The sequence below is a fragment of the Dendrobates tinctorius genome, unplaced genomic scaffold (genome assembly GCF_039654945.1).
Source record: "Dendrobates tinctorius isolate UK_male_01 unplaced genomic scaffold, ASM3965494v1 ptg000224l, whole genome shotgun sequence".
NCBI lineage: Eukaryota > Metazoa > Chordata > Amphibia > Anura > Dendrobatidae > Dendrobates > Dendrobates tinctorius.
The window spans coordinates 4571744-4592842 of NW_027361891.1; the positions used below are offsets into that span (position 1 = coordinate 4571744).

Sequence of the window (21099 nt, forward strand, 5' to 3'; positions counted from 1 at the left end):
ACACCGACTCCAACTCCGACTCCACGACTCCGACTCCCACACATATTGCTTATGTTTAAGTGAAAAATGTATTGTAGTACAATGTGAACCTCAGACATTTAATCATTTTTATGATCCAATAATCAAGATATTTAGATAGAACAGAATATATATTGGTGTACTACCCGGTTTTCATTCTTTTTGGTACAGATACGATATGGATAGACAGATATGGATAAATGGATAGAGCAGATTTCTAATCTGCTTTTGCTATTGAAAACATTATCTATGAGCTCAAAAACCTTTCAGGTGATGCAGTTTTTTAAAAAGATGATCAGCTTTTGCAGCTGAAAAACGTATCCTCAAAAAACACAGGAAAAACGCTGTGTGTGAATGTAGCCTTAGATCAGGAATATAACAGCCATTTATAGGACATTTCATAACTTTCCCAAACTCCTATGAAAAAATATTCAGCACATCCTGCATTGAATTACTGTACCCAATTTATTATATATTTTAGGAGTCGGAGTCGGTCCATTTTATACCGACTCCAACTCCGACTCCGACTCCACCAAAATGAGCACCGACTCCGACTCCGACTCCACAGCCCTGCTATAAGAGGGTGGTGTATGTTAATGTCTCTGATCCTTACTGCGTGTTTGACTGACTCTTCTCCCAGGTATTTGACTAAGAGGTCTATCTATTCCCTGTTTTTTAGCCCCAAGTCTCTGGTAACATTTTGGAAGGATGCTTTCCAAGCTCTGTAACCTTCAGCGTGGTCCGTGAATTTCATGAGTCCCTTGGCAACTAGATCACCTCGTGTGAAGATCCTAGCAAGTTCTGATGTGAACCGGTTGTCAGCAGAGTATAATGGTGATGGGTCACCCTGATGGTGATGTGAGGTGCGATCATACCTGTTAGTATCCTCAGGGTGGCGCCAGCCGGTATCGTATTGCTTCGGTCTGACATGCAAGGTGATTCACGTTGGTTACCTGGTGAGGGGCAAGGAAGACAGGAGAGTTGCTTTGCTTTATGTTTTCCTGGAGCTGAGCCTCATGATGACTCTCACTTGTTCCACAGGATGTGTCGTGATCTTGGTTATAGTTTGGATCAGGAAGTTCATTAACATATTGAGATGTGCGTTGTGGTGAATCTTGCAGTGGCAACTTCAGACTTGACGTACTGCTGCGACTATGCAGCTCAGGGTTGTGTGCGGCTTCCAGTGCTTCCGCCTCGGCCAATGCTGCAGCAGCCTCTCTTTTTACTGCTAGGCTCTCTAAGGTGGCTTCCACACGTGTCTTCTCTAACTGCGTCTTTCTCTCTTGCTCAACTCTTTCTAAGCGTGACTTTCTCTCGATCTTCTAAGCGTGCTTTCTCTAATTTAAGTTCCATCTCTTCTGCAACAAAGCTTGCTCGCATTTTGGCGGTTTCACCGTTTGCGCAGGCAATGGCGACCGCGCTGCTAATAGATACAGTCTTTGAGGAGACGGATGTAGCAGATTTTGTCCTGTGTGATTTGTGGGACATGGTGTCTTAGACAGATGCTTGGCTGAGCAGAAATTGCTGTAGCTGTGTTGGTCTCTTTGTAGCCGGTGACTTGAATCTCACTAGATGGATCTCTGCAGCATCACTAGTTTCTGCAAGCTGGATGAAGGGGTGTCTTTTCCCTGGATTGCACTGGCTGGATAGCGCTGTGTAACTGGCCTCTGCAGAATGGAAGATTCTTTTCTCTATTTCCCACTAGCTGGAGAGCCGGTGTTTTACTAGGGTCCTGTAAGATGGAAAGCTCCTCTCTGTATTCCCACTAGCTGGAAAGCCGCTGTTTCACTGTCATGCTCTCACTAAATGAACGGGATTCAAATAGCTTAGCAAGCAGCTAAACCGCTATATAAGGGTCCAATAAGGGAGACTGTAGTTGAATCTGTGTTTTATTGAACGTAGGTATATAGATGAGGTGAAACTATAAACAGAAATACATAGAGACAATCAGTGCCGGGTACATAGAAAATACATAAACACATAACGTACATGACTGCACTAATAGCTGAACAAGGGAACTATCTAAGCTGGCCAATATGGGAGATAATGATATATAAAGGGAGCGTGTCACTTACCAACGATGCTAACACTGGGGGAAAGATGGATGAGGTGTTTCCAGTATGCAAGCAGATTGAAAATGGAGGACTGGACAGGGAAATGGGGCTGGATTAGACCATAATCCCTTGCAAATTTACCCATGATACAGTGGGAGTTGGAGGGAAAATGAAACGAAAGCAGGAAGAGAATAACACTGCAGTTATTATTTTTGGCCACTAGCTGGAGCTGGAAAAAATGCACATCAAACTGTATGGCAAACTGAGCATTATCACTGAATTTATGCTATAAAAATAAACACTTGAGCCATTATTTATGTCGGAGACAGAACAGACAGAGAGAGAACTTTTTGGTGATAATTCTAAGCGGTATGTGTGGAGAAAACCAGGCACTGCTTATCACCTGCCCAATACAATCCCAACAGTGAAACATGGTGGTGGCAGCATCATGCTATGGGGGTTTTTCAGCTGCAGGGACAGGACGACTGGTTGCAATTGAAGGAAACATGAATGCGGCCAAGTAAAGAGAACCTGGATGAAAACCTCTTCCAGAGTGCTCTGGACCTCAGACTTGGATCTGCAAAGAAGAATGGCAGAGGATCCCCAAATCCAGTTGTGAAAAACTTGTTGCATCATTCCTAAGAAGACTCATGGCTGTACTAGCTCAAAAGGGTGCTTCTACTCAATAGTGAGCAAAGGGTCTGAATACTTATGACCATGTGATATTTCAGTTTTTCTTTTTTAATAAATTGGCAAAAATTTCTACATTTCTTTTTTTCTGTCAAGACGGGGTGCAGAGTGTACATTAATAAGAAAAAAATGAACTTTTGTTTTAATTTACCAAATGGCTGCAATGAAACAGTGAAAAATTTGAAGGAGTCTAAATACTTTCCGTACTCACTGTAGATAATTCATGCTTTTTTGATGCTGCATATTTTCTGCACAAATTAGTTCAATTAGGTCACTTGTGTTTTTTCATTGAGTTTTTCATACGCATTTTTTATCATGCATTTTTTTTTTTTTTTTTTTCCTGCTTTTTTTTTTCCGGCTGCGGTTTTTCCCTTTTTTTGTATGTCCTGTATTAAATAAAGCTGCTTTGTTTTGGAAACTTGCCGTTACTTTACTTTGGTAAAACTTTATTGATAGATTACATCGGTTGTATAGCGTTTCCGCTGCAGAAATGCGATGGGACACATTTGAGTTTTCCTCATCTTATTCAGGTCTATGGGGAAAATTTTTGCAAATAAAATGCGTTTTTACCACAAGAGTAATTGACATGTTGCAGATTTGAAAATCGCACTCCCGGTCACTTTTTGCAAAAATGTGATGACTTTCTTTTCAGCACGCTGAGCTTTCATTTTTATTGATAACATTTTAGTGTGCATGTGATGTTGTTGTTGTGTTTTTATTTTTTTTTCTTTTCTGGGGAGTGATGTGTCAAAAAAGTAGTGACCCTTGAATTTTAACGCTTTGTTTTTTTGGTTGTTTAATGTATGCTAATAATTCTATAGTTTGATAGATCACAATTTACAGATGAGGTCACACCAAATACGTTGTTTTCCCCCATTATTTTTTAATTTTTATTTTTTTTTTAAAACGACATGTCACCAGGTCTGAAGTGGCTTGTTTTTGCTTTTATTTTATTCTCTCTGGTGGACTCCATATTACATTTCTTTATTTTTTTTTTTTAACTGTCATACAGCTTCAGATATAAGGGCCTTTTCATTTAGTACTAATTTGTGCAGTTTTTATAAAAGAGGCATGGTTTATAGGGTAATAATGCAGAGCAGCCTAAAGACCCTACCTCAGTCAGAGAATCTCGTGATCAATGCCCCTTTGGTTAAGACGATAACAATTGGCACTAAATAGACCCAAATCTTTAAGACTGAGCTTCTTAGGAGGACCAACAATGGCAGTTACAGGGTCCGCTAACATAGAAAAATTCAGGACAAACATATAATAGGAAAATAGCCTCACCAAAACCTCACACAAATAGGGCTTGCATAGAACGCCAGTCACACAGATAAGTGTTATGCAAAGTTTCTGGATAACAACCTATTGATCACGCCCATAGTATTAGCAGGCGGACTGTCCAGCACTATATATATGCACCACACAGTGACAGACACCCCAGTACACCAAGCCAACATAATGAGGCCTAGCTGCATCCTACAAAAAAATGATAAAGTGCAATAAAAGATAAAAAAAAAAAAAATAAAACAATGCATTTAATACATTAAATGAGGTATTGGTCGCAACCCAACGTCAAGGGTCCTCATGCTTGCGAGTCTTAAAACTAGTTTCAAAAACAGAAAAATTTCAGAAAAACACACCATAGGAGAATAGCCTCACCAAGCCCTATTTGTGTACATTTTTGTTACTAGGCAGCCAACCCCTTCATAATTTGCCAGGTGAGTGGGTGGCTGTTTTTATCAGTAGCTTGCACCTGTGCTGACCCTTCCTTTATCAGCAGGGGCCTTCTGCATCCTGCTAGTGTATTTGTCATTTGACAAGGTTTTGGTGAGGCTATTTTCCTATGGTATGTACAGTCACATGGTCCTTCATCAGGGCTACCACTTCAACCTGTTGGTTCCCTGTGATTGCGTTGTAGGGGACGATCGGAGCCGGTGTGCAGTGATGTAATTGAAATGCCGCTGTCAACAAGCTGTTGCTACTGCTGTCAAGATGCTGGCTATATAGTTGACATTTGCTTGATATGGTTCGGGCTCCGTAAAAAAAATTTCTTATCGTAGTAAAAGGGTTAAAATGTGGTTATTGAAATTGATGGATGTGTGGATACAGCTCTCTCATCTCCACTTCATCCCTTTTAAGGAGGTTACCCCATGATAATAAATCATGCACGGAAATCCAAAAACTGCCATTCTCCAGCTTTTCACCCTTTTAGCCTCTTTAGTCGCTTCTCTGCAGCTTTGGTCTCTTCACTTTTTGTGGGTGGACAACAGCATTTTTCACTTGACTAGGAAGCCTTCTTCCTCTCCCCTCTCCTCATGGTCCACAGGTGGACCAAGATTTTAGGCACAGGAGAAACTGCATTGGACTATACCGCAGAGAAAAATGTAATGTATATATAAAACTATTGACAGTTATAAATTTATGTATATTGCAAATGTGCTTCACTTGACGTTCTCCTGAATAAATTTAGGACAAGCATATGAGGCACAGTTGGCAAAAATAGAGGCATTGAATGTATTGGTTTTATTTTTTTTCTTTTGGCAATAAAAAAAATGTTTTTCATTTTGACAGATAATCTATCGAGAGTTGCACATTTGTGGCTGTGAGGCGACATGGGAAAGTTTTCGCCAGTGTGAAGATCTTCTGGAAACTATCCCAGCCCTGCAGACCAATGCATTACTTATCTATAGAGAAGTGAAGAAGAAATGCATGGAGCTAGGTGATACATATGTGGACCTCTCTGAGCTTACTAATGCAGTCACTAAGTCTCAGGACATGTCAGTAGAAGCTGCATGGGAAGCTCTAGAATTCCTAAAGGAGTATGAGATTGTGGTGATTGAACAGAAAAAGGTTTTTCTGTATAGCTTGTACTGCTATGAAGTAAACATCGCAGAATATATCCAGAAGATAGTGCAGAGAAAGACTTGGAATATAGACATTAATGAAAATGATATATTTGGAGATGATCAGTCCTCAAATGAGATGCAAGAAGAGCCCAATAACAAGAGTTCTTCACAATGTCCGACTGCTGCACTTGGCTGTGTCATAGGTGACGGATCTGATGAGGGCATCGAACTATTGCAGCCGCCTGAATGTTCTTCAGAGCCAAAATGTCCAAAGTTACTGGATGCTGACCAAAAGAAGGCAGGGAAAATGATTTTGGCAAACCCAGTGACCGTTATAAGTGGGAAAGGTGGGTGTGGGAAAACCACAGTGGTAAGTCTAGTGTTCAAATCCATGATGCAGAAGGAGAGTGATGAAGTTGAACAGGCCTGTAAAGCCCTTGAAGAAGATATCGATGCTTCACAAGAATGGTTTTGTGACACCATGGCCTCCAGCACCAAACATAACGACTCTATACGTGTTTTACTTACTGCACCCACGGGAAAAGCTGCTTCTTTACTAAAGAAAAAAACTGGCCTTCCAGCTGCCACCTTGCATCAGGTACACGGTGTATTGTCAACATTTGTTCTTTTTGTTTCCTCGTGTATGTAGAAAAGCAAATTTTATAGAAAATTGTACAACTTTTCATTTATACAATGTTTTATATTTTTTTTTTACATAAGTGTAAAACATCAATATATATGTAGCCACAAAGCAATGTGCTGAATGACCCCTGGTACATGGACACTCTTCTAAGTGTCTTTGGCTGATGGGTTGTCACTTCACCCCTTCCTGTAAAACAAAGCAAATGTACATCATTAGCAGTAGGTAATTCTTGCACAATGTAAAATATATTTTCTTCTTTTACATTTTAAACATTACAAAAGGGAAAATGGGCCAATGCAACCGTTTGGGCACTCTTGCAGATTTGTGTGCTCAGATAACTTTGATTAGCCTGTTAGGGTTATAGCTTGTTCACTGTCATCACTAGGAAAGGCTAGATGATGCAAATTTCCTAGCTTTATCCCAGCCTACTCTAACCTTGTGCCAAAAAAAGCAGCCATGGGCTTTTCTAAACAGCTGCCTAGCACTCTGAAAATGGTGAAGGCCCACAAAGTAGGCGGCTATAAGAAGATGCTAAACAGCAATAGCACAAAAAGAGGACTTGAAAATCCTCCAAAAATACAACAAAAAAGGCAGAGATACTTACCTGCCAAGGCCTCCAAACAAATGCACCATCAGGATGCAGTGGACCCATATAGTTAAGATGGCGGCAACACAGGTGCAAGAATGCAGATGAGACAGCCGCTCACGTCCTACCAATCCATGGAGGGGGCGGCTGCTTAGTATATAAATGCACAATGAAGACTTTTATGTGGCGCTGTTCAAAATATGGCAATGCACAGCATCCAGGTTAACAGCCTATTAGTTACGCCCTTCTATTAGATCAGGCGAGCTGCCCAGCGCTATCAAGATGCATCCCAAGTGAACAGACACCACAGTTTACAAGACCAAATGGGCCCATTTTTGGCTATAAGAAGATGGCAAAGTGTTTTCAAGTTGCCCTTTTCTCAGTTCGAGATCTAGTTAAGAAATGGAAGTTAACAGGAAAAGTGGAGGTCAAGATAAGGTCTGAAAGACTAATCAAAACATCTGTGAGAGCTGCATGTAGGATTGCTAGAGATAAATCTGACCCCCCCCCCCCCCCCTCCGCTTGACTGCAAAAGACCTACAGAAAGATTTAGGAGACTCTGGACTTATCATTCTACTGTTCATAGAAACCTGCACAATTATGGCCTTTATGGAAGAGTCATCAGAAGAAAACCTCTCCTGCGTCCTCACCATACTATTCAGAGTCAGACGTATGCAAAACATCTAAACTAGCCTGATGCATTTTGGAAAAAAATCCTGTGGACTGATGAGGTTCAAATAGATTTGGCCACAATGATCAAAGGTATGTGTGCAGAAAGTGCACAAAATTTCAGGAAAAGAATATCTTGCCAACCATTATGCATGGGGTGGATCAATCATGCTTTGGGGTTGTGTTTCAATCAATGACACTGGTAACATTTCATGGGTAGAGGGAAAAAATGGATTCAATGAAATTTCAACAAATTCTTCATGCAAACATAACACCATCTGTAAAAAAGCTGAATTTGAAAAGAGGATGGCTTCTACAGATGGATAATGATCCTAAACGCATGTCAAAATCCACAACAGGCCACCTCAGAAGGCACAAGCTGAAGGTTTTACAATGGCCCTAACAGTCCCCTGATCATTGAAAATCTGTGGCTAGACCTCAAAATAGCAGTGCATGCAAGACGACCCAGGAATCTCACAGAACTGGAAGAATTTTCCAAGGAAGAATGGATGAAAATCCCTAAAACAAGAATTGAAAAACACTTGACTGTCTTCAAAAAGCTTTTACAAGCTGTGATACTTTCAAAAGGGGGTGGTACTAGGTGCTAACCATGTAGTGTGCCCAAACTTTAGCATTGGCCGATTTTTGTCGTCTTTAAAATTATAAAATGTAAAAGATGAAAATGAATAAAATATATAATTACTGGTAAAATAACAAATGAAGACCACACTCCTTTTTGGAAAAATAAGAATAGTGGTTTATTAGCCCATGGGGGATTCAGCAATTGTCCAATGTTGAGCACATGCATGCCTAAAATAACAGAATATGTGAATCCCCCTTTTCTTGTAAATGCGCAAGGAACCTAAAAGATTAATTTGTGCAGACATTGGATCCTCTAGGGTTAGTAAACAATTATTACTAACATGAGTCAAGAGGATGGGGTGTTATCAGTGTTTAACTGTCTTAATTGTGCCAATATATTACCGACTGGTAAAGTCTGCATCCTCAAGGCCCCGTTACACATAATGATGTCCCAGTGATCCCACCAACGATCCGACATGGATGGGATCGCTGGGACATCGTTATGCTAATCGCTGGTGAGCTGTCACATAGACAGCCCCTCCAGCGATCAGGACCAGCGAGCAAACTGGTATCTAAGGTAAACAGCGGGTTTCTAAGAGCCGCACGGCTCTCGGATACCCGCTGTTTACCCTGGAAACCACCGTGCACGCTGGTATCTAAGGTAAACAGCGGGTTTCTAAGAGCCGCGCGCGCGATGCGTGCTGGCCAGCGGGAGACCAACGATCAAAAAATGGCCCAGGACGATCCTGCATGATCAGCGATACCCGGGGGGGGGGGGGGGGGGGCGGTCACTGATGTGTGTCACGCACAGCGATGTCGCTGGCGAGATCGCTGATGCGTCACAAAATCAGCGATCTCGCTAGCGATCTCTCTGTGTGTGACGGGGCCATCAGACTATCGAAAACTTTACAAATCAATACCGAACATATGACTCGTAGTTTGTTATATATTTGTTGCAGTGCCCTTGTAATTTATGGCATGTAGGAGAGATTACTTGGGATCTGAAAACAAGGTTGAATAGCCAGAGATATACCATTTGAGAGAAAAAAAATGGACTTGCTAGTTTCCAAACATTTTTCTGAACGTAGTCATAATGAAAAACAATCTAAAAAAATTTTTTTAGAATCCTAGATCACGTGCCACCTCAGTAAAGGGGGTAATCTTGTGAAGCCATTAAAAATGTTTGGCTGTTAAATATGATTTGTCTTTGGCCTTACACTTTGATACTCTTCTGTTATGATATAGTGTTGTTAGGGTTTTTATCCTTGGTTACTAATTCTTCTTTTTCTCCAGATTTTGGAAATATGAATTCTATTTGTGGCATGTCTCATCCCAATGTCATTGCTAAAAAATTTTAATGAAGCAAATTTACATGCATGTCACCTTTCTCTGTTTTCGGAAATACCTTTTGTTGTGTTTCTATAACTGGCGCAAAAACTAAAAAAAATTCTTTATATTATTGGCCTAGGCGAAAAGTTCTTGGACGCATATGGGCTCTATTTCTGGTAGGGATTTGGGTTGAGGATTGTGTCCCTGATAGGTCACAGCCCCAGTCCCAGCAAATGGGTGGCGTTTCCTAGTCTATTTTTTTGGATGTGCTCATTTTATTGTCCTATATGAACTGTTTATAGTTTGCCAATAAATTAACCCTTATTCGAAATATCACTCTCAGTGGCTGTTTTGCATGTGGCAGCATCTTATTTCATGGAGTATTGTGATGTCTGTTTCCATCTGATGATGTAATTCACACAAGCCCAGTAAGTGATGCATGAAATATTGGCTTCTCAAACATGGCATCTTCATTTTTTTATATTGAGGACTGGTCTAGGCCTGGAAGGCATGGCACCTGACAATCACATACTGCTTGCTAGTGCTGCTTTTCAGTTTTTCTTTATATATAGGGTATATATTTTTTTTGCCTTAAATACAAAGGAAATGTGTCATCTTTAACTTTAGCCCTTTTATAAATCATTTAATCTTCAACTTGCTTAACTGTTTACAATAACAGTGATTTTGACCAGGGGTGCAACTCTCCATTTCTGAGAAACAGCCTGCTTTTTTTCCCCTTCTTTTAAATCTAGTTGTCACGATCCATTTTTGGATCTGTGGCAGATCTGGATTGTCACATTAAAACTTTTTTCCTTTCAGGCCATCAGGGTTTAATGTCAGTTTTTGCCCCCGCTGGTGTAATTACATTGTTGCTGAGTTTGCTGATGCAGGTGGTGACCACTCCCACCTTCCTTCAAATGGTCACGTGATGCATCAGCTGACCGTCGGTGTTAGAGTTCATTCTGCAGCGACCAAGCTGAGAGAAGGAGCTTGCTGTGAGCAGTTGTTCGTCAGCTGAGTCCGGTGTATCTGTTTCATTCCTGCTGTGCAGTGCTTTGCAGCAGAGAGCTAATTGTTGTTTTCCTTTACTTTGTCCGTCATACCTTCCCTTTGTGTTGCCTCAGTGCATCGGTGGGACCAGAGTCCGCACTTTCCAATTCCCTACTTAGGGATAGGTGCATGGCAAGCGAGGGCTTAGGTATCCTGCTCGGCGATAGGTTGAAAAAAACCTGTATAGGGACGTTGGTAAGATCAGGGCACTTCTTCAGGTGTGTGCAGGAGATGTCCTTCTTCCCCATTCCCTATCGCAGCGCCCACCATTGTAATTGAGTCCTCGGTGTTCCCTTGTTTGATGAGCTGTTGGTGACCGACCCACTGTTGGGTCGTTTCATACCGGGTCAGTCACCTTTTGTGACACTAGTTTTGTTACCAAGGGGGTATGATTTTCAAATCTTCTGTTAGATTCTATAGCTTTACATGCAAAAGGGAAGACTGGGCCTTATCTCAGACGTGGAGAGAAATTGGAACAGAAAACAATGCCAGATACAAGGAAACAGCAGCATTTACACCAGGTAAAAAATTTATGGGCGTTCTTATAGACCTAATTAAAAACTCCACATGAGAATACCTGTTTAAGTAATTATACTGCTTTAGGCTACTTTCACACATCAGTTTTTCGCTGTCAGGCGCGATCCGGCGTCGCACCGGATCCGTCAAATGTTATGTAAAACCGGATGTGACGGATTCGGTTTTCTGCCGGATCCGTCTTGCGCATCCGACCAAAAACCGGATCCGTCTCATCCGTTTTTTCTATCCGTATTTCGACGGATCCGGTTTTTTAAACGCCCCTTGGGGGCTTCCAAACGTGATTGGCTACTGAAAACCTATATATACAGTGTTCCTACAGCCCATCTTTGGCAGGTTGTAGAGAAGAGCAAGTGACTGGCGAAGATGGATGTTGTGATAGGAAACATTTTGAAGAATTTGGTGGATTTTGCAGTGGAGGCGAATAGTTTGAGGGTGATTGTTCTGGAGAAGGAGAGAGCGAGACAGCAGCGCATCATGCATCAGCGACGTCGACGCCGTTTGTGGATCCACCCCATCACAGCCAAGAGAATGACGCGTGGGGTGTATTCTATACTCTGCGTGGACCTTAGACGAAACCCGGAGAAATTTTTCGCAAATGTTTGGATGAAAATGGAGAATTTTGATTACTTGGTGGAGCGCATTGCAGACCTCATAAGATCGGACACCTATTGCCGCTTCTCCATTTCACCGACAGAGCGTCTGTTGGTGACTCTAAGGTAAGCCACATTTATTGGATGTGCTCACTTCAGAGCACACTTTCACTGGAATGTTGTTGGTGGTAGTTTGTATTTCCAAGTGTTATAGCTGAGTTTTGGTATGTAATGCTGTGATTTTGAACTAATTTGTTTTTTCCTCTTCGCCACGACAGCACCCACTGAGAGAGGGGATCCGCCCCAGGAACAGGAAACCTACAGAGAGATAAATGGGGCGGTCCCCCTCGCTCCCTCAGTTTGGTTTCCTGTTCCTAGGAAGGAACCCGCAGAAGAGGATACCTGGTCTGGTAGCCGCCTGCCTGCATAATATGAGCAGCAGGGGCCCCAGGTCCGGAGGCAGCGTCGGGCGGAGAGGTGTATTCCCCCCCCCCAGAGCTGGCGTAATGCAGGTGAGGCTGGAGGCGAATGTGGTGCCAAAGCTCACTGGGGTGATGGCTATACCCCCCCTCCCCCCCCCGGGGTTGGACGCATTACGAACGCCATCGGGCGTACTGAGGCCGGCGCCCATCCCCCCCCCCCCCCCCGAGTGACAGAAGGGCTTATGCGGCGTGTGCTGAGCGGCGCTGCTGGAGTCATACCTGGACAGGAGAGGACTCCGTGCGTGGAGAGGGGGCGCAGACGCGCGATGCGCCGGCCGCATCACTATTTGCGGTGACCCAGCGCAGGAGAGGCAACCCGGAAGTGGAGGAGGACTTCCGGGTTCAGGCTGAAGGCAGAGACCGCGGGACAACGCCCGCGCATGCGCAGTAGGGGCTGAAAAAAAAAAAAAAAAAAGGGGGAGCAGCTATAGCAAAGGCTTTAAAAGGAAGCCTCAGACACAGCGCCAGTGCGCAGTCATGTCGTCCTTAGATGACTCAGCTTCGCTCCCATTAGGTCAGCCAGTGGTATCCCCACTTGGTAGTCGACAGAGCAGTGCTACGAGAAGATCCAATAGCACCAGAAGAAGTGGCAGCTCTAGGAAGGATTCCATTGGACCTTCCAGGCAAGATGAGCCGTTAGAGAAGAAACGTAAGGAAAAGAAGTCGTCCCATGCCTCGCCTCAGCCTGGGTCCCGGACACCGCAGCCGGTAGTTGCTGACGAAATTCACGGGTGAGTGTTTTTTGGTCAGGTTAGAGAATTGATGGCCTTCTCTTTCTGGTCCATACCCCTTTTAGGCTAAAAGAACAGAGAAGGCGAAACATAGAGAGTGTGCCTTATGTTCGCAGCCCCTCCCGGATGGCCACCCAAAGAGATCATGCCAATCATGCGTTGAGGAGGCCTTGCAGGAGGAATCCTCACGAAAGAAGGAGGATATCCTGGCAATGATAAGAGAGGAACTACGGGCCTTAGGTGGTTCCAGTAGTCTAGGGGGTCACTCCTCCATGAGAGAAATATGTTCACCTAAAGGAGGAGTCTCGCTGGCGTCCAGGTCACCGTCAGATACCGGAGAACTAGATTCCGATAAGTCCCAGGAATACCTTTCCTCAGAGGACGAGGATCAGACGTGTTTCCCCACGGACAGTGTCAGTAATCTTGTAAAGTCTGTCCGAAATACCATGGGGTTGCCGGAGAGTAAGGACCCCAAGACCCCTCAGGACATTATGTTTGCGGGTATTTCTCGTAGAAAGATCCGAGCATTCCCAGTGGTCTCAGCTGTAAAAGACCTAGTTAAGAGGGAATGGGAGAAACAAGGTCAAAGGACCTTCCTCCCCTTAACGTCAAAGCGTAAGTATCCCTTTGACGATGAGGAGTTAACGGCCTGGTCGAGAGCCCCCAAGGTGGATGCGGCAGTGGCCTCTACCTCCCGTAGATCCTCCTTGCCGGTGGAGGATTCGGGAACTTTGGCTGATTCTTCGGATCGTAAGACCGATACATTCCTCAAAAGATCTTGGGAAGCTTGTACGGCAGCCTTTAAGCCCGCAATAGCAGCCACATGTACGGCAAGATCTATGTTGGTGTGGCTGAACGACTTGGAGGACAATATTAAAAATGGAGTAGCTAGGAGTAGGCTTCTTTCCTCTATGCCCCTCATTAAAGGAGCAGCGGCTTTCCTCTCCGACTCCTCCGCGGATTCTCTCCGGTTGTCGGCTAGAGCGGCAGGACTGACCAATGCTGGCAGGCGGGCCTTATGGTTGAAGGGGTGGAAAGGAGACACACAAACAAAAACTAGATTGTGTGCTATACCCTGCCAGGGTAAGTACCTGTTTGGTACAGAACTGGATGAAATTTTGACAAAAGCGGGGGAGAGGAAAAAGGGGTTCCCTAACCCGTATGTTCCGTTCAACAGGAGGGCCTACAGGAAGCCGCCGTTCGGTAAAAAGAAAGACTTTAGACCCCAGGACCGCTGGGGAAATAAGGACCCCAAGCAAAGAGGCAACCTATTCGGGAAACGTCCCTTCAGAGGAGACAGATCCCGATAAAACCGTTATACCGGTAGGTGGCAGGCTATTAAGATTCAGCCGCCAATGGATGAAGGTGACATCAAACCCGTGGGCCCTAAGTATTGTATCATCAGGCCTAAAATTAGAATTCGTTCGGTATCCACCGAACTCCTTCTTATTGACTTCTATGAAGTCCCGATCTCAGCAGGAAGCACTGGAGATGGAGATTGCGGTACTGCTATCTAAACAGGTTCTAGTGGAGGTCCCAGACGACGAAACAGGGATGGGCTTTTATTCTCCTCTATTCTTAGTCCCAAAACCAGATGGCTCTTACAGGACTATAATAAATTTAAAGAAACTTAATACCTTCCTAAGACTGAGGTCGTTTAAAATGGAGTCGATTAAGTCTGCAATAAAGCTCTTGTTTCCCAGGTGTTATATGGCGGTCTTGGACCTAAAGGACGCCTACTACCATCTCCCCATATATCGAGGGCACCAAAGGTTCCTGCGGGTAGCAGTCTGGTTCAGAGGTCGGATTCAGCATTTCCAGTTTGCGGCAATGCCATTCGGGCTATCCATGGCTCCTCGGGTATTTACCAAATTAATGCTGGAAGTAATGTCATATGTAAGGCTGAATGACACCCTAGTTGTCCCTTACTTAGACGACCTACTCATAGTGGGGAATTCTGTTTCTCAGTGTGAAGCAAGAATAGCTAGGATTATTTCATCCCTACAAACACTGGGTTGGCTAATTAACTGGGAGAAATCCAGACTAGAGCCAGTGACCTGTCAAAGGTTTTTGGGCCTGCAAGTAGACTCCGTAACTGAGGAGTGCTTTCTGCCAAACGCCAAAGTAATGGCCATAATTGACAAAGTACAGAATGCTACAGGAAGACCCGTGATATCATTGAGACAGGGCATGTCCTTGCTGGGGTCACTAATATCATGCATTCCAGCGGTGCAATGGGCTCAGTTCCACTCTAGAGAACTACAGTGGGCTATTCTGCAGGAGATAGATAGACTGCAGGGGCGGCTGGAACGGTAGATATCCCTATCGCCCGAGGTGGTTGAATCCCTAAAATGGTGGTTAATTCCTTCCAAGCTATCGAAGGGAGTACAGTGGTGGGTGACTCCCTCCAAGATACTCACCACAGATGCCAGTCCCTTAGGTTGGGGAGCCCACCTAGAGGAGCACATGGTACAAGGCTGGTGGCGGGAGAATGAAATAGAGGCCTCCTCTAATGTAAAGGAGCTAACAGCGATTTTTTTTTATGCGATATCTCGCTTCCTCCCGCAGTTAAGAGGCGCCCACGTAAGGATCCAGACAGACAATACCACCGCAGTGGCCTATATAAACCGGCAAGGAGGCACGCGGTCAATGCCGCTGATGTCTATCGCGGGAAAGATTCTGGAGATGGCCGAGGTCCATCTTCTCTCCTTGTCAGCGCTCCATATAAGAGGAGTGGACAACTCCCGAGCAGACTATCTCCGTCGCCAGGCCCTATACCAGGGAGAGTGGGTCCTCAGCAGAGACGTGTTCGAAATGATAGCGTCAGAATGGGGCAGACCGGAGATAGACCTATTCGCAACCAGAGCCAACAGGCGTGTAAAAAGGTTTGCTTCTCTCTACAGGTCGGACAACCCAGATATTCTAGATGCCCTCCAAACACCCTGGGCATTCCAACTAGCCTATGCCTTTCCTCCGATGGTACTACTACCAACAGTAGTCAGGAAAATAAGACAGGAGAGGGCGAGGGTCATCTTGATAGCCCCGTTTTGGCCAAAAAGACCGTGGTTTTCATGGCTGAGAGCCATGTCAATAACCGACCCGTGGATCCTGCCGCTGCACCAGGACCTTCTCTCGCAGGGACCCTGCTACCATCCACAGGCCAAAGCCCTGCACCTAGCGGCCTGGAATTTGAAAGGGAGCTACTGAGGCAGAAGGGTTTCTCAAAGAACCTAATTAATACCCTGCTACAAAGCAGGAAGGAGTCCACGACAAAAATATATGCTAAGGTGTGGAGGAAGTTCCTGGCTTTTCACCCAACAAAACTAGCTGGTGAAGTACCCATTACGGCCATTCTAGAGTTTCTACAAAGAGGCCGAGAACTTAGACTCTCAGTAAGCACTCTTAAGGTCCACGTGTCAGCCCTAGGAGCCCTGTTTAACTATAACGTGGCAGCAAATAGATGGGTGACTCGGTTTATCTCGGCCTGTCAACGAGCAGAACCGGTGCATGTGCCTCGACTTCCAGCGTGGAACCTTACTTTAGTTTTGGATGCCTTCACTCAGGCACCATTCGAGCCCATAAGCTCAGCATCAGTAAAGTGCCTCTCATTGAAAACGGCTATACTGGTGGCCTTAGTATCAGCCAGGAGAGTGAGTGATCTTCATGCTCTGTCAGTAGACCCACCGTTCCTGTTAACAACACGAGACAGTCTCATTTTAAAGACGGACCCGTCCTACCTGCCCAAACGGGCAACTAAATTTCATAGGTCTCAAGAGATATGCCTACCTTCATTCTATGAGAACCCGTCAACACAGGACGAGGAGAAATATCACACCTTAGATGTGAAAAGAGCCGTGCTAGCCTACCTTGATAGGACCAGTCCCTGGAGGCAGAGTAGGTCTCTTTTTGTCTCATTCCAGGGCAGCAGGAAGGGGTCTGCAGTTACATCAGGCACGATATCCAGATGGATTAGAGATGCGATCACAATGGCGTATCTGACAAAAGGAGAAGACCCTCCACTGGGGATTAAGGCGCACTCTACTAGAGCCATATCATCCTCCTGGGCCGAGAGGGCGAACGTCCCAATTGATCAAATATGTAAGGCTGCAACCTGGTCTTCTCCATCTACCTTTTATAGTCACTATAGACTAGATTTGTCCTCTACCGAGGATCTAACTTTTGTTAGTCCTTAACACGGTGTGCCCGCCCAAGTGATTATCTCTGAAAATCTCTCAGTGGGTGCTGTCGTGGCGAAGAGGAAAAACCGGATTACTTACCGGTAATACTCTTTTGTAGAGTCCACGACAGCACCCGCTCACTTCCCTCCCGTAAGAATTTTTTCACACATGGGTCTCCTTGGTGGTGGAGATTATGATTTAAGCTAGATATGTGATTAAACTTAGTAAGCTTAAAACTGCATAGGGGTAAGATAAATGAATCGCCCAAGCAAAATGACTAAAACATGTATGGCGGTTCCTCCGTTGTTCTCGGTAATACAAACTGAGGGAGCGAGGGGGACCGCCCCATTTATCTCTCTGTAGGTTTCCTGTTCCTGGGGCGGATCCCCTCTCTCAGTGGGTGCTGTCGTGGACTCTACAAAAGAGTATTACCGGTAAGTAATCCGGTTTTTTTAATTCCCCCCAGATTCCTTGCAACTGGAGAATCCCTTTCGTCACTCCATTTCCAGTACAGACTTGGGATTTCCACCATATCTGGAATAGTGAAGTACACATGCCGTGCACTGTGGCACTCTTTAGTTGATGAGTTTGTAGAGCCCACAACAGAGAGGTGGATTGAAATTGCTGACAAGTTTCTACAGATATGTCAGTTTCCGAACTGCTTGGGCGCTGTGGACGGGAAACATATCCGCATTGTAAAGCCAGCCGGATCGGGATCTGAATATTTCAATTACAAGAAATATTTTTCCATTGTCCTCATGGCCATCGCTGACACGGAATACAAATTTATTGCTGTCGATATTGGGGCCTATGGCCGCTCCAATGACTCTGAAGTTTTCAAACTGTCTGCCATGGGGCGTAGACTGTATGGAAACACCTTCCAGTTCCCACCCCCTAGACCGCTGCCTCAAACATCTGGCCCACCTATGCCTTTTGTATGTGTAGGGGATGAAGCCTTCCAGCTGTCAGAACACATTTTGAAACCGTACTCTAGCAGAGGATTGGCAACAACAAAACACATTTTTAATTACCGCCTCACAAGAGCAAGAAGAATGGTGGAGTGTGCTTTTGGTATTCTGACAGCCAAATGGCGTGTCCTAGTGACTGCGATCAACCTCAAGAATGAAACTGTGGACGAGGTGATCAAAGCTTGCGTGGTCCTACACAATTTTGTTATCTGCATGGAACCCATTTCCATTGAGGACCACTCTGAAGAAACCACCTTGCAAGATTACCATAACATTACCAATAGAAGTTCTGTGACGGTTTCATGAATGAGGGACAATTTTGCCCAATACTTTGTCACCTCAAGGAAGACTAGACTGGCAGGATGACCGAGTTTGATAAATTTCTGCCCTTAACCAAAGTCATGTCCCTTCTGTACCAACAGTATACCTTTGCCAACCAAAGTTGTCTATCTTGTTGTGGTTTATGAATTTTTTTTTACCTTTTGGCCACAGTTGTGCCTTGGTTGTGTTTTAGCCAAAGTATTTCACCTTTTAACAAAAGTTGTGTACATTGTTAGGTAATCCCCAACAAGATACACAACTTTGGCTAAAAGGTGAAATACTTTGCCGAAAACACAACCAGGGACACAACTGTGGCCAAAAGGTAAAATTTATTTACCTTTTACCCAAAGTTCTGTACCTTGTTTAGTATACCCAATTTTTTACCTATTCTATACCCAGTATTTTACCTTTGGTTTAAACATATTTAGCCGCAGAAATAAATGACAGACAGCAATTGTAATCCAACAATTTAACTTTTATTGAACCATTTTTTTTTTTTTAATAAAATGTTTGTCAATTTCAATAGAAAATTTTTTAATAAAGCTTTAAACCTGAAAACGTGTATTTTTATTGTCGACACACAATCATAAATTAGTGTAGTGTGGGGTGGAAATACTGCTGGAGGGGCTGCGGGACACTTCGACATTGGGAGTGTGGAGAGAGGACTGGGATGGTGGTGGGGAAGGAACAGTTAGAGGTGAAGGGGTGGAAAAAGAAATAGAATGGGTGGACATGTGGGAGGCAGAGCAGGTAGTGTGTGGTGGAGTGGAGGGTTGAGCAGGGACCGGAGTAGCAGATGATGTGGTTGAGAAGTGGTACGGGGCAGGTTGCTGGTACTGGGGATGTTGCTGGTACTGGGGAGGTTGCTGGTATTGAATAGGAGGGGGAGGAGGGACAGTGGCTGGAGGGGGTGCAGGTGGAGGAACTACTGGGGTGGGAGGAGGAGGTTGGGAGGTAACCTGCAGTAGAGCAGCGTGGCACGAATGCAATACATGCATCTGCTGGCTAGGAGATAGCGTTTCCATGCGCTCCACTACAGACCTGAAAAACGTGTGGTTTGGCGAACTTCTTGCTTCTGAATGCATGGTTTGCAGAAGTGTCTTCAACTCCAGAATGGCGGAGTTGATCTGCTGAATGCCTGTGGCAATGTGCTCTGACAAGATTTTAAGACAGTTCTGGAAAGATGCATTCAGATGTAAGAACTCGGGCGCATAGGTCTTTTCCTGACCCCTCTGCCACCCAGTACCCGCAGGTGTACTAGAGGTGGCAGCGGCAGAAGGGTGGGGTAAAGGGAAAGCAATCTCCTCACCAGCGGATTCATGTAATGTCGGCGGCCACGATGCTCCAGCGCTGGTGGATGGGAGAGATGGATCGAATGTGAGGGAAGGCTGGGAAGGTGCAGATGGGCCGGGGTGGTCGAAGTGTTCCTCTGTGCCGGTCTCCTCAGGGATCGCCCCACAAGGGTCCAACCGTGCAGGCTCCCGAGTGCTGGTCACCGTGCTGTGGAATAAAGAGAAAAAAATGCAATTAATATAGTTCTATAAAAAAAAAATAGACATGTAAACATTTTTTTTTTTTTTTTACATGGGATGTGTAATATTTACCTTCTGGTGACCATTGTTGCCCGGAGGAATGACAGGGCTCGTGTGTACTTGTACTTGCGCCTGCGTCCTCCAGATCCACTCGGGGCCCGCATCTTTGTTGAATTCCTTCTTGAAACGATCCCTCACAGACCACCACCGCTTCACAATTCTCTCCCCTGAAACGAGAAAGCACAAAGTGGTTAGTATACAACATCAGTGTTTCCCAAACTCCACTCCTCATGCCCCCCACGGGTCATGTTTTCAGGATTTCCATAGTGTTGCTCAAAAGGAAATCCTGAAAACATGACCCATGGGGACCACGAGGACTGGAGTTTGGGAAACACTTCTTTACATCCAGCAACTGGAACTGTATATACTTACGCTCTTGAATCTGGGCCCGAGCATCGAGGTCCTCCCAGCGGTCCACAAGGAGCGAACAGATTTCCTCCCAGAGCCGACGGCTCACAATAAGATCGGCATGGCGGCGGTCCCCCATATTCCACAGCGGCTCCCTTTCTCTGACCAGGTTGATGAGGAGGTCCACGTCAATCCCCCCCTCCTCATCACCAGGCGCACGCTGTGAAGTCTGTTAAAGAAAAAGATAAAAAAACATTAGCCTCCACACTACAAAGAAATGTAAAAAAAAAAAAAAATACACGATGGTGACCGCCGCGTCGCTCACGCCGACGACCCTAGGAGGCACTGCGAGGACCTCTTGGCCGAGCACCAGATTCGAAAGACTAGAAAAAAAAAAATGTGCTTGGATGTAGGCATATGTGGTGTTTGCTGTGTGATGTCTGCACTAAATTGTTTTCTATGTGTTGTGTGTAGTGTGATGTTGTGTTTCTGCGATTGATGCAGGAAACTTACCAATTGCGAGCCCACTCCAGGTATCTGTCCACCCCTTCCTTCTTCTTCTGGGAGATCCTCTTCGGCTTGTGATTCCTGTTTTGAAATAAAAGCCAATGAATAGACATATATTCCAGAGATGATGGATTGTGGAAATAAAAAATTACCGTTAAACGCTGACGATGCGAGGGAGGGCTCCCAGAAGAAGAAGATGTGGTGTCCTGCTGCCGGCCAGACTCCATTCCTGTTGCTGCTGCTGGTGCTGCTGCTTCTATAGGGTGGCTTCTGCTGGGGAATAAAGAGAAACAAAGGGCCAATGAATATTCCATGGCCCTGGCTGAAAGACAAAAAATTGGTTAAATTTTTGAGGAATGGGGGATGTGATAATTA

General features: G+C 44.8%; 1 protein-coding gene across 2 annotated transcripts in view; it reads left to right on the top strand.

The window, feature by feature from the left end:
- HELB (DNA helicase B) overlaps nt 1-21099 on the top strand; it is a 76644-nt gene that overhangs the window by 15136 nt on the left and 40409 nt on the right. For both annotated transcript variants that reach the window (XM_073555479.1, XM_073555480.1), the window contains exon 4: nt 5337-6209. In XM_073555479.1, the coding sequence (XP_073411580.1) occupies nt 5337-6209 (873 nt within the window). The remainder of the gene's footprint in view (nt 1-5336; nt 6210-21099) is intronic.